The sequence below is a fragment of the Hyperolius riggenbachi genome, chromosome 2 (genome assembly GCF_040937935.1).
Source record: "Hyperolius riggenbachi isolate aHypRig1 chromosome 2, aHypRig1.pri, whole genome shotgun sequence".
Classification (NCBI taxonomy): Eukaryota; Metazoa; Chordata; class Amphibia; order Anura; family Hyperoliidae; genus Hyperolius; species Hyperolius riggenbachi.
Genome location: NC_090647.1, coordinates 30,356,140 through 30,368,252, shown reverse-complemented (window position 1 = coordinate 30,368,252; position 12,113 = coordinate 30,356,140). Strand labels below are relative to the sequence as shown.

Here is a 12,113-nt window from a genome sequence, read left to right as displayed (position 1 = left end):
AAAATGTCATCACAGTTTGGTGTCCTTGAACTTAAATACCAACTAAAACCCCAAATTGGACAGAGCAAATTCTCACATCAATCATGTGGATTAATGGACATAGTAAGTATTATCTTTAAAACTGAACTTTTTCGATTTAAATACCCATAGTGTAGTTCTGCAGATGTGCACCTATCATACCTGAGGTATCTACCAGTCCCCCCTGTAGTCTTTGAGGTCTGTCGGTGTCTTCGGGAGCCTTTCCATTTTGCTTAGCAAGGAAATGAACAGCGCTACTTAAAAACAGGCAAGTGCCTACCTGCAAAAGAGTGCAAGCCCCAATTGTGGGATATAATACACACTGAGCACACACATGACCTGTCTACCACTGGAGGAGGATGTTAGTTTCCTGTAACAGCTTGCATGCAACCTATCAAGTACTCGTCCCTCCCACTGCGAAGAAGTCGATCCTCCATGGGAGGGGCCTAACACTAACTAAATCCTAACCTATGTATATGCATAGCCTGGGTGCGGCTAATCAAATAAAATCGAAAATTGAAAATTGCGCAAAAAGGTGGATCAGCGCAACACCAGGCGGCCTGGTGTTGCGCTGATCCACCTTTTTGCGCAATTTTCGATTTTATTTGATTAGCCGCACCCAGTTAGTGTTAGTATGTACTAATTTATTTCGTTTTTGGTCAGCTGCTCCCACTTAACAGCCATGCTTTTGGTGTATATGCAGAGCTTCTGTTTGGGTTCAAGGTGCGTTTGTAGTTTCTGGGGCGGCTCAGCGCACCTCTGATTGGAGGCCATTCGGAGGCGGCCCGGTGTTGCGCTGATCCACCTTTTTGCGCAATTTTCAATTTTCCATTTTGCTGCTGTCACTCCAATCAAAGTCTCAGACCCGGCTGAGCCACGCACTCATGTGCTGTCCTGCATGTGTGCCCTCTTAAGAGCATTCTGCGCATGCGCAGCTCCAAGTCTTAATGAACCGTGCATGAGCAGAATGCTCCGGCCAAAGGAGAGGAGATAATTGATGGTTTAGAGACAAATAAATAAAGAAGAGCAAAGAAGAGAGGGAATAAAGAAAGAGACATAAAATGAGATGGAGAAGAGAAGGAATAGAGAAAGAGAAATAAAGAAGATAGAGAAGAGTTGGAATGGAGAAAGAGAAATAAAGGAAAATAGATGGAACGGAGAAAGAGAAATAAAGGAAATGGAGAAGAGATGGAATAGAGAGAGAGAAATAAAGGAAAAGAGATGGAATGGAGAAAGAGAAATAAAGGAGATATGGAATAGAGAAAGAGATATAAAGGAAAAGAGATGGAATAGAGAAAGAGAAATAAAGGAGATGGAGAGATGGAATAGAGAAAGAGAAATAAAGGAGAGAAGAGATGGAATAGAGAAAGAGATATAAAGGAAAAGAGATGGAATAGAGAAAGAGAAATAAAGGAGAGAAGAGATGGAATAGAGAAAGAGAAATAAAGGAAAAGAGATGGAATGGAGAAAGAGAAATAAAGGAGAGAAGAGATGGAATAGAGAAAGAGAAATAATGGAGACGGAGAAGAGATGGAATAGAGAAAGAGAAATAATGGAGATGGAGAATAGATGGAATAGAGAAAGAGAAATAAAGGAGAGAAGAGATGGAATAGAGAAAGAGAAATAATGGAGACGGAGAAGAGATGGAATAGAGAAAGAGAAATAAAGGAAAAGATATAGAATAGAGAAAGAGAAATAAAGGAGATGGAGAAGAGATGGAATAGAGAAAGAGAAATAAAGGAGAGAAGAGATGGAATAGAGAAAGAGAAATAAAGGAGATGGAGAAGAGATGGAATAGAGAAAGAGAAATAAAGGAGAGAAGAGATGGAATAGAGAAAGAGAAATAAAGGAGATGGAGAAGAGATGGAATAGAGAAAGAGAAATAAAGGAGAGAAGAGATGGAATGGAGAAAGAGAAATAAAGGAGATGGAGAAGAGATGGAATAGAGAAAGAGAAATAAAGGAGAGAAGAGATGGAATAGAGAAAGAGAAATAAAGGAGATGGAGAAGAGATGGAATAGAGAAAGAGAAATAAAGGAGAGAAGAGATGGAATAGAGAAAGAGAAATAAAGGAGATGGAGAAGAGATGGAATAGAGAAAGAGAAATAAAGGAGAGAAGAGATGGAATAGAGAAAGAGAAATAAAGGAGACGGAGAAGAGATGGAATGGAGAAAGAGAAATAAAGGAGACGGAGAAGAGATGGAATGGAGAAAGAGAAATAAAGGAGATGGAGAAGAGATGGAATAGAGAAAGAGAAATAAAGGAGAGAAGAGATGGAATAGAGAAAGAGAAATAAAGGAGATGGAGAAGAGATGGAATAGAGAAAGAGAAATAAAGGAGAGAAGAGATGGAATAGAGAAAGAGAAATAAAGGAGACGAAGAAGAGATGGAATGGAGAAAGAGAAATAAAGGAGACGGAGAAGAGATGGAATGGAGAAAGAGAAATAAAGGAGATGGAGAAGAGATGAAATAGAAAGAGAGAAATAAAGGAGAGGAGAGATGGAATAGAAAGAGAGAAATAAAGGAGAGGAGAGAAGAGATGGATTAAAGAGAAATAAAGGAGATCAGAGGAAAGATGGAATAGAGAAAGAGAAATAAAGGAGACGGGAGAAGACTCAAAAGATGGAATAGAGAAAGAGAAACAGAGGAGAGATGGAATAGAGAAAGATAAATAACGGAGAAATGGAATAGAGAAATAAAGGAAAGAGGAGTTGAAATAGAGAAAAAGCTACACAGGAGAGGAGAGATGAAATAGAGGAAGAGAAACAGAGGAGAATAGAAAAGGGATGGAATAGGAAGAGAAATAAAGGCGAGGAGAGATGTAAATGAAGATGAAGGAGAGAAGAGATGGTGCGTGTGCTGTACAGTATGTGTTGTGTTTGTAGGGGGGGGGGGGGGGGGGAGGGGGGAGGTGTATATGTGTTTTTGGCTCCCTTTTGTGTGCATTTGTGATTGGTTAGGTGTGTGTGTGTTTTATGTGTGTGTCAGGAGAATAGACACACCCACCCCATGCACCACTTGATCTAGGCTCAGGCCCTTTGCGATTGCAGCAATACAGCACGTATCTACCACAGGACATTAGTAGCAGCAACCAGTCCAGCAGAGAGATTTGTGGTCAGTGTGACGAGGTCCGTAGAGAAGGCCTCAGTCTCCCTCCTGAGTCTTGGCCTGCGATGTTTTCTGATTGTAAACATGACATAATTCGCGCCGCGAGCCTCTAATTTACGGCTGGCAACCGCAGTGCTCTGTGCTGGATTTTATTGGTCCCTCATGAAATGTAAGGAAGTCTGGAAGTCTATATGCAGAGCTTCTGTTTGGGTTCAAGGTGCGTTTGTAGTTTCTGGGGCGGCTCAGCGCACCTCTGATTGGAGGCCATTCGGAGGCGGCCCGGTGTTGCGCTGATCCACCTTTTTGCGCAATTTTCAATTTTCCATTTTGCTGCTGTCACTCCAATCAAAGTCTCAGACCCGGCTGAGCCACACACTCATGTGCTGTCCTGCATGCGTGCCCTCTTAAGAGCATTCTGCGCATGCGCAGCTCCAAGTCTTAATGAACCGTGCATGAGCAGAATGCTCCGGCCAACAGAGAGGAGATAATTGATGGTTTAGAGACAAATAAATAAAGAAGAGCAAAGAAGAGAGGGAATAAAGAAAGAGAAATAAAATGAGATGGAGAAGAGAAGGAATAGAGAAAGAGAAATAAAGAAGATAGAGAAGAGTTGGAATGGAGAAAGAGAAATAAAGGAAAAGAGATGGAATGGAGAAAGAGAAATAAAGGAGATGGAGGAGAGATGGAATAGAGAAAGAGAAATAATGGAGAGAAGGGATGGAATAGAGAAAGAGAAATAATGGAGAGAAGAGATGGAATAGAGAAAGAGAAATAATGGAGAGAAGAGATGGAATAGAGAAAGAGAAATAATGGAGAGAAGAGATGGAATAGAGAAAGAGAAATAAAGGAAAAGATATAGAATAGAGAAAGAGAAATAAAGGAGATGGAGAAGAGATGGAATGGAGAAAGAGAAATAAAGGAAAAGAGATGGGATAGAGAAAGAGAAATAAAGGAGAGAAGAGATGGAATGGAGAAAGAGAAATAAAGGAAAAGAGATGGAATGGAGAAAGAGAAATAAAGGAAAAGAGATGGAATGGAGAAAGAGAAATAATGGAGACGGAGAAGAGATGGAATAGAGAAAGAGAAATAAAGGAGAGAAGAGATGGAATAGAGAAAGAGAAATAATGGAGACGGAGAAGAGATGGAATAGAGAAAGAGAAATAAAGGAGAGAAGAGATGGAATAGAGAAAGAGAAATAATGGAGACGGAGAAGAGATGGAATAGAGAAAGAGAAATAAAGGAAAAGATATAGAATAGAGAAAGAGAAATAAAGGAGATGGAGAAGAGATGGAATAGAGAAAGAGAAATAAAGGAGAGAAGAGATGGAATAGAGAAAGAGAAATAAAGGAGATGGAGAAGAGATGGAATAGAGAAAGAGAAATAAAGGAGAGAAGAGATGGAATAGAGAAAGAGAAATAAAGGAGATGGAGAAGAGATGGAATAGAGAAAGAGAAATAAAGGAGAGAAGAGATGGAATGGAGAAAGAGAAATAAAGGAGATGGAGAAGAGATGGAATAGAGAAAGAGAAATAAAGGAGAGAAGAGATGGAATAGAGAAAGAGAAATAAAGGAGATGGAGAAGAGATGGAATAGAGAAAGAGAAATAAAGGAGAGAAGAGATGGAATAGAGAAAGAGAAATAAAGGAGATGGAGAAGAGATGGAATAGAGAAAGAGAAATAAAGGAGAGAAGAGATGGAATAGAGAAAGAGAAATAAAGGAGACGGAGAAGAGATGGAATGGAGAAAGAGAAATAAAGGAGACGGAGAAGAGATGGAATGGAGAAAGAGAAATAAAGGAGATGGAGAAGAGATGGAATAGAGAAAGAGAAATAAAGGAGAGAAGAGATGGAATAGAGAAAGAGAAATAAAGGAGATGGAGAAGAGATGGAATAGAGAAAGAGAAATAAAGGAGAGAAGAGATGGAATAGAGAAAGAGAAATAAAGGAGACGAAGAAGAGATGGAATGGAGAAAGAGAAATAAAGGAGACGGAGAAGAGATGGAATGGAGAAAGAGAAATAAAGGAGATGGAGAAGAGATGAAATAGAAAGAGAGAAATAAAGGAGAGGAGAGATGGAATAGAAAGAGAGAAATAAAGGAGAGGAGAGAAGAGATGGATTAAAGAGAAATAAAGGAGATCAGAGGAAAGATGGAATAGAGAAAGAGAAATAAAGGAGACGGGAGAAGACTCAAAAGATGGAATAGAGAAAGAGAAACAGAGGAGAGATGGAATAGAGAAAGATAAATAACGGAGAAATGGAATAGAGAAATAAAGGAAAGAGGAGTTGAAATAGAGAAAAAGCTACACAGGAGAGGAGAGATGAAATAGAGGAAGAGAAACAGAGGAGAATAGAAAAGGGATGGAATAGGAAGAGAAATAAAGGCGAGGAGAGATGTAAATGAAGATGAAGGAGAGAAGAGATGGTGCGTGTGCTGTACAGTATGTGTTGTGTTTGTAGGGGGGGGGGGGGGGGAGGGGGGAGGTGTATATGTGTTTTTGGCTCCCTTTTGTGTGCATTTGTGATTGGTTAGGTGTGTGTGTGTTTTATGTGTGTGTCAGGAGAATAGACACACCCACCCCATGCACCACTTGATCTAGGCTCAGGCCCTTTGCGATTGCAGCAATACAGCACGTATCTACCACAGGACATTAGTAGCAGTAACCAATCCAGCAGAGAGATTTGTGGTCAGTGTGACGAGGTCCGTAGAGAAGGCCTCAGTCTCCCTCCTGAGTCTTGGCCTGCGATGTTTTCTGATTGTAAACATGACATAATTCGCGCCGCGAGCCTCTAATTTACGGCTGGCAACCGCAGTGCTCTGTGCTGGATTTTATTGGTCCCTCATGAAATGTAAGGAAGTCTGGAAGTCTATATGCAGAGCTTCTGTTTGGGTTCAAGGTGCGTTTGTAGTTTCTGGGGCGGCTCAGCGCACCTCTGATTGGAGGCCATTCGGAGGCGGCCCGGTGTTGCGCTGATCCACCTTTTTGCGCAATTTTCAATTTTCCATTTTGCTGCTGTCACTCCAATCAAAGTCTCAGACCCGGCTGAGCCACACACTCATGTGCTGTCCTGCATGCGTGCCCTCTTAAGAGCATTCTGCGCATGCGCAGCTCCAAGTCTTAATGAACCGTGCATGAGCAGAATGCTCCGGCCAACAGAGAGGAGATAATTGATGGTTTAGAGACAAATAAATAAAGAAGAGCAAAGAAGAGAGGGAATAAAGAAAGAGACATAAAATGAGATGGAGAAGAGAAGGAATAGAGAAAGAGAAATAAAGAAGATAGAGAAGAGTTGGAATGGAGAAAGAGAAATAAAGGAAAAGAGATGGAATGGAGAAAGAGAAATAAAGGAGATGGAGGAGAGATGGAATAGAGAAAGAGAAATAATGGAGAGAAGAGATGGAATAGAGAAAGAGAAATAATGGAGAGAAGAGATGGAATAGAGAAAGAGAAATAATGGAGAGAAGAGATGGAATAGAGAAAGAGAAATAAAGGAAAAGATATAGAATAGAGAAAGAGAAATAAAGGAGATGGAGAAGAGATGGAATGGAGAAAGAGAAATAAAGGAAAAGAGATGGGATAGAGAAAGAGAAATAAAGGAGAGAAGAGATGGAATGGAGAAAGAGAAATAAAGGAAAAGAGATGGAATGGAGAAAGAGAAATAAAGGAAAAGAGATGGAATGGAGAAAGAGAAATAATGGAGACGGAGAAGAGATGGAATAGAGAAAGAGAAATAAAGGAGAGAAGAGATGGAATAGAGAAAGAGAAATAATGGAGACGGAGAAGAGATGGAATAGAGAAAGAGAAATAAAGGAGAGAAGAGATGGAATAGAGAAAGAGAAATAAAGGAGATGGAGGAGAGATGGAATAGAGAAAGAGAAATAAAGGAGATGGAGGAGAGATGGAATAGAGAAAGAGAAATAAAGGAGAGAAGAGATGGAATAGAGAAAGAGAAATAAAGGAGATGGAGGAGAGATGGAATAGAGAAAGAGAAATAAAGGAGATGGAGAAGAGATGGAATGGAGAAAGAGAAATAAAGGAGAGAAGAGATGGAATAGAGAAAGAGAAATAAAGGAGATGGAGAAGAGATGGAATAGAGAAAGAGAAATAAAGGAGATGGAGAAGAGATGGAATAGAGAAAGAGAAATAAAGGAGATGGAGAAGAGATGGAATAGAGAAAGAGAAATAAAGGAGATGGAGAAGAGATGGAATGGAGAAAGAGAAATAAAGGAGTTTAGAGGAGAGATGGAATAGAGAAAGAGAAATAAAGGAGACGGGAGAAGAGATGGAATAGAGAAAGAGAAATAAAGGAGATGGAGAAGAGATGGAATAGAGAAAGAGAAATAAAGGAGATGGAGAAGAGATGGAATAGAGAAAGAGAAATAAAGGAGATGGAGAAGAGATGGAATGGAGAAAGAGAAATAAAGGAGTTTAGAGGAGAGATGGAATAGAGAAAGAGAAATAAAGGAGATGGAGAAGAGATGGAATAGAGAAAGAGAAATAAAGGAGATGGAGAAGAGATGGAATAGAGAAAGAGAAATAAAGGAGATGGAGAAGAGATGGAATAGAGAAAGAGAAATAAAGGAGATGGAGAAGAGATGGAATGGAGAAAGAGAAATAAAGGAGTTTAGAGGAGAGATGGAATAGAGAAAGAGAAATAAAGGAGACGGGAGAAGACTCAAAAGATGGAATAGAGAAAGAGAAACAGAGGAGAGATGGAATAGAGAAAGATAAATAACGGAGAAATGGAATAGAGAAATAAAGGAAAGAGGAGTTGAAATAGAGAAAAAGCTACACAGGAGAGGAGAGATGAAATAGAGGAAGAGAAACAGAGGAGAATAGAAAAGGGATGGAATAGGAAGAGAAATAAAGGCGAGGAGAGATGTAAATGAAGATGAAGGAGAGAAGAGATGGTGCGTGTGCTGTACAGTATGTGTTGTGTTTGTAAGGTGTGTGTATGTGGGGGGGGGGGGGGAGGTGTATATGTGTTTTTGGCTTGCTTGTGTGTGCATTTGTGATTGGTTAGGTGTGTGTGTTTTATGTGTGTGTCAGGAGAATAGACACACCCACCCCATGCACCACTTGATCTGAGCTCAGGCCCTTTGCGATTGCAGTAATACAGCACGTATCTACCACAGGACATTAGTAGCAGCAACCAGTCCAGCAGAGAGATTTGTGGTCAGTGTGACGAGGTCCGTAGAGAAGGCCTCAGTCTCCCTCCTGAGTCTTGGCCGGCGATGTCTTCTGATTGTAAACATGACATAATTCGCGCCGCGAGCCTCTAATTTACGGCTGGCAACCGCAGTGCTCTGTGCTGGATTTTATTGGTCCCTCATGAAATGTAAGGAAGTCTGGCCTAAGTGCGGAGTACACTGCGCTGGCTGCCATTAATCAGCCTGTCAGCGAAGGTCGCGGCTGCGAGCGCTGACAGCCTTATGACACCGTTAGTAAAACTGCAACAGCCAGAAAATAAAAATGATGCAGACGGGACCGTGCCAGCGCTGGCGGGACGCGAGGTGCCAATTCCCATAGAGCAGTGTGAAAAATGACTGGCTTATATAGTCAGTGGCATTAGGCTGGCAATATAAGGACACGTTCTCCCGTTACGGACAGTGCGACATTTTCTACATTAATTCACATTGGTTGAGCCTTTTTTCTCAGCTGTGCTTAAAGGGAAAGTAACGTAATATTCCAATTAGACCTGGAGTCTATCTTATTAGGAAATATTCCTGTGAAAGCTCCTGGTCCTGAACCTACCCACCCTAGAATTAGTATTTAAAGCATACCTGAAGTGACATGTGACATGACAAGATAAACATATACACATATAGTACTAACTCAACCAAGAAATTATCTGAAAACCCGTCTCTGTTTCCAGTACAGCAAGAGTTAAAAAAAAAAATGCGTGAGGTGTTATCTATGCAAAAGAGCTTGTGGTCAGCTTTTGGAATTCAGTCCAGTTTCCTGAAAAGTAAATAGAAGCTAAAACAGCTGAGGAACACTGAGATAATAATTCTTCTAATGAGGTTCTACTGCAGGAAAGCCACAGGCCCTTGGGTACACCATAGTTTGAACTAGCATGCAAAGACCCCCCCTATGAAACAGTGTCCTGCTGCTCATAGCTGATTGTTTGCTTTCAGTTGAACTGCCAAGCACTGCAAGGCTTCAGGAATAACTGTTTATGTGCTGAACCAGTCAGAATGAGTGCAAATGATCAAAAGTGGCTGCTCTATCTTTCACATCACTGTTACATTGTTGCTTCGTGTTAATACAGCTGGTGATTATGATTTTTATGTGAGTATTCATACTGCAGAACAACAAAATTTGAATATTTTAATATTTTGAATGGGGTGATTCTTGATTCTTTTGCCCACGGGGTTAACAATACCCATGTTCTCCACCTTAGCGTGTAAACAGCATGTCTTTTCTCCAGTTGAGGGTATATATGATCTGGTCTTCCCTTGGTTATAAATAGGACCCTAATTATTGTATACATTCCTCTGGGATATTCTTATTGAGTTTTTTTGTCTTTTTTTATTCTGTGTTTAGGTCAGTGGAACATCTTCAGGCCTCAGCCTCCTGACCTGAACATGACTGAGATCACAGAATTGCAGTCCGAAGCCTTGTAGTGGGATATAAAGCTCTCTGCTGATACCAACAAGTCCAGCCGAAAAATACCAAGAGACCAAGTAAACCCTCAAGCCAAAACACTAGCCAATCAGATATGCCATGTGGCTGTTACCCAGAGAAAAAGGCTGTCACGCCAGAGAGTCCTACACAAGATGGCCGCCGTCCTGCCAACAGGTCACCTGACCAGAGAGCTCAAAGACTGTGGCCCAGTGATAATTCTCTGGTGTAAGAGGAGGTAACACCTTGCAACACAGGTCCTCTTCAGGCTTCCCCTCCTCAAGGGATGTCCTACGCTTCTACCAATCTTCTACTAAAATGGGATTAAGAGATTTTGTTGTGCGTCAAATGATTGTTTCTCGTCATCCCTGCAAAATCGTCTCCCACCGATGGACTCTTCACACCTTCTGTTTTCCAAACCATTTTGTTTCTATAACGACCTAAAACAGCTTCCAAAACAGAAATAGACTTATCGGCACGCTGTATTTGTCACCAACATTGAAGGAAGCCAGGGCTGCTCCAACCCATTTATTACCGCCTGTGACATTTCTCAGCCTTTGTAGAGGGCGCGGCTGGGACCACAGTTGTTATGCGATTTTGCATGATGCAAAATCCCACGCAATTCTTTCCAATGGTATGTGCATTAGTTCGGAAAACACTGAGTCCCCGCCACATAAAATTGCATAGCGCATGAGACTACCACAGCCTGCCGGCAAGTACCGGGAGTCTATGGTGAGTGGAGCACGCGTTTTAACGTGCACTAGATGCGCAAATTCGTCCATTGGAAATCCATGTCTGTTTCCCGCAGATGCAAGTGTGCTCCCAGTAGCATCCAGCTACCCGCAGTCAGACTGGCGAGGGGATAGAATCGTAGTTGCTATGGGTTACTGAGCTTTGTATGTATCATTCCACTTTGCACTATCTCATTAAATAATACAGGGGCGTAGCTATGGGGGGGCAAGGGGGGACATATGTCCCCAGGCGCCCTGGTTGTGACCCTGCGCTATATATTAATAATAATAATCTGAACATTTGTATAGCGCTTTTCTCCTGTCGGACTCGAAGCGCTCAAGAGCTGCAGCCACTGGGACGCGCTCAGGAGGCCACCCTGCAGTGTTAGGGAGTCTTGCCTTGAACTCCTTACTGAATAGATACTTGACCTAGCCAGGATTTGAACCCTGGTCTCTCATGTCAAAGGCAGAGCCCTTAACCAGTACACTATCCAGCCACGAGGTCCTATTATTAATTTATTGATGGTATTCACCAGTAGAAATGCCCAAATGAGATGGTAATAGGTCCTGCTTTCATGTATGTTGTATATAAAGAGTACCTCCGACAAAGGCTGTCATGCCAGGCTCTGTCTTAAAGCGGACCTGAACTCAGAATGTCCTCTCTGCTCTAAAAGATACACAACAGCATAATAACCTTTAAACAAAAAACATTTATTTCTTACAGCTGATACAAATCCTAAAATAAACCTGCAATACAATACAATACAATAACATTTCTATAGCGCTTTTCTCCCATAGGACTCAAAGCGCTTAGGCTCTCTCAGATTCAGTAATTGGTAGTGGGATGAAGTATTCACACAACAAAAGTTATATTTCTGCAAATGCCAAACTGAACAGGTGGGTTTTCAGTCTGGATTTAAACACGTCCAGGGATGGAGCTGTCCTGATCTGTTGAGGTAAGGAGTTCCAAAACGTAGGGGCAGCATGACAGAAGGCTCTGGGACCAAAAGTTTCCAAGTGGACTCTGGGTATGACTAGATTATTAGAACCTGTGGATCTGAGAATGCGGGGATTGCTACGCAGCTGTAACATATCTTTCATGTATCCAGGGCCTAGATTATTCAGGGATTTAAATGTCAGTAGGCCGATCTTGAATAGGACCCTCCATTCTATAGGTAGCCAGTGAAGTGAGTGCAGGACTGGCGTTATGTGGCAGTGACGGGGTTGATTGGTTAGCAGTCTGGCAGCAGTATTCTGTATCAGCTGTAGGCGGTACAAGTCCTTTTTTGGAAGGCCAGAGTAGAGAGCATTGCAGTAGTCCAGTCGGGATGTGATGAAGGCATGGACTAAGGTTGGCAGGTCTTCTGGGGGGATGAGGTGCTTGATTTTTGCAATGTTCTTCAGGTGAAAATAGGATGATTTCACCACAGCAGAGATGTGAGTTCTGAAGTTTAAATTCCCATCAATTAGAACTCCCAGGCTACGTACATGATCAGAGCTGCGTAGATCCGTGCCTCCTATTCCCAGTGATGAAGACTGCAAGTTAAGTTGTTTTGTTATCATGCTCTGCCCTCCAATCAGAAGGACTTCAGTTTTGTCTGCATTTAGTTTCAGCCAGTTGTCATTCATCCATTG

The 12,113-nt window shown here is 41.6% G+C and overlaps 1 protein-coding gene across 4 annotated transcripts in view; it reads left to right on the top strand.

Moving 5' to 3' along the window:
* The window catches only part of CHRDL2 (chordin like 2), a 94,411-nt gene extending 82,995 nt beyond the window's left edge, over nucleotides 1–11,416 (top strand). For all 4 annotated transcript variants that reach the window (XM_068264653.1, XM_068264654.1, XM_068264656.1 and 1 more), the window contains exon 11: nucleotides 9,670–11,416. In XM_068264653.1, coding sequence (XP_068120754.1) covers nucleotides 9,670–9,749 — 80 coding nt within the window. In that variant the 3' untranslated portion in view covers nucleotides 9,750–11,416. The remainder of the gene's footprint in view (nucleotides 1–9,669) is intronic.
* The last annotated feature ends 697 nt before the right edge of the window (nucleotides 11,417–12,113 follow it).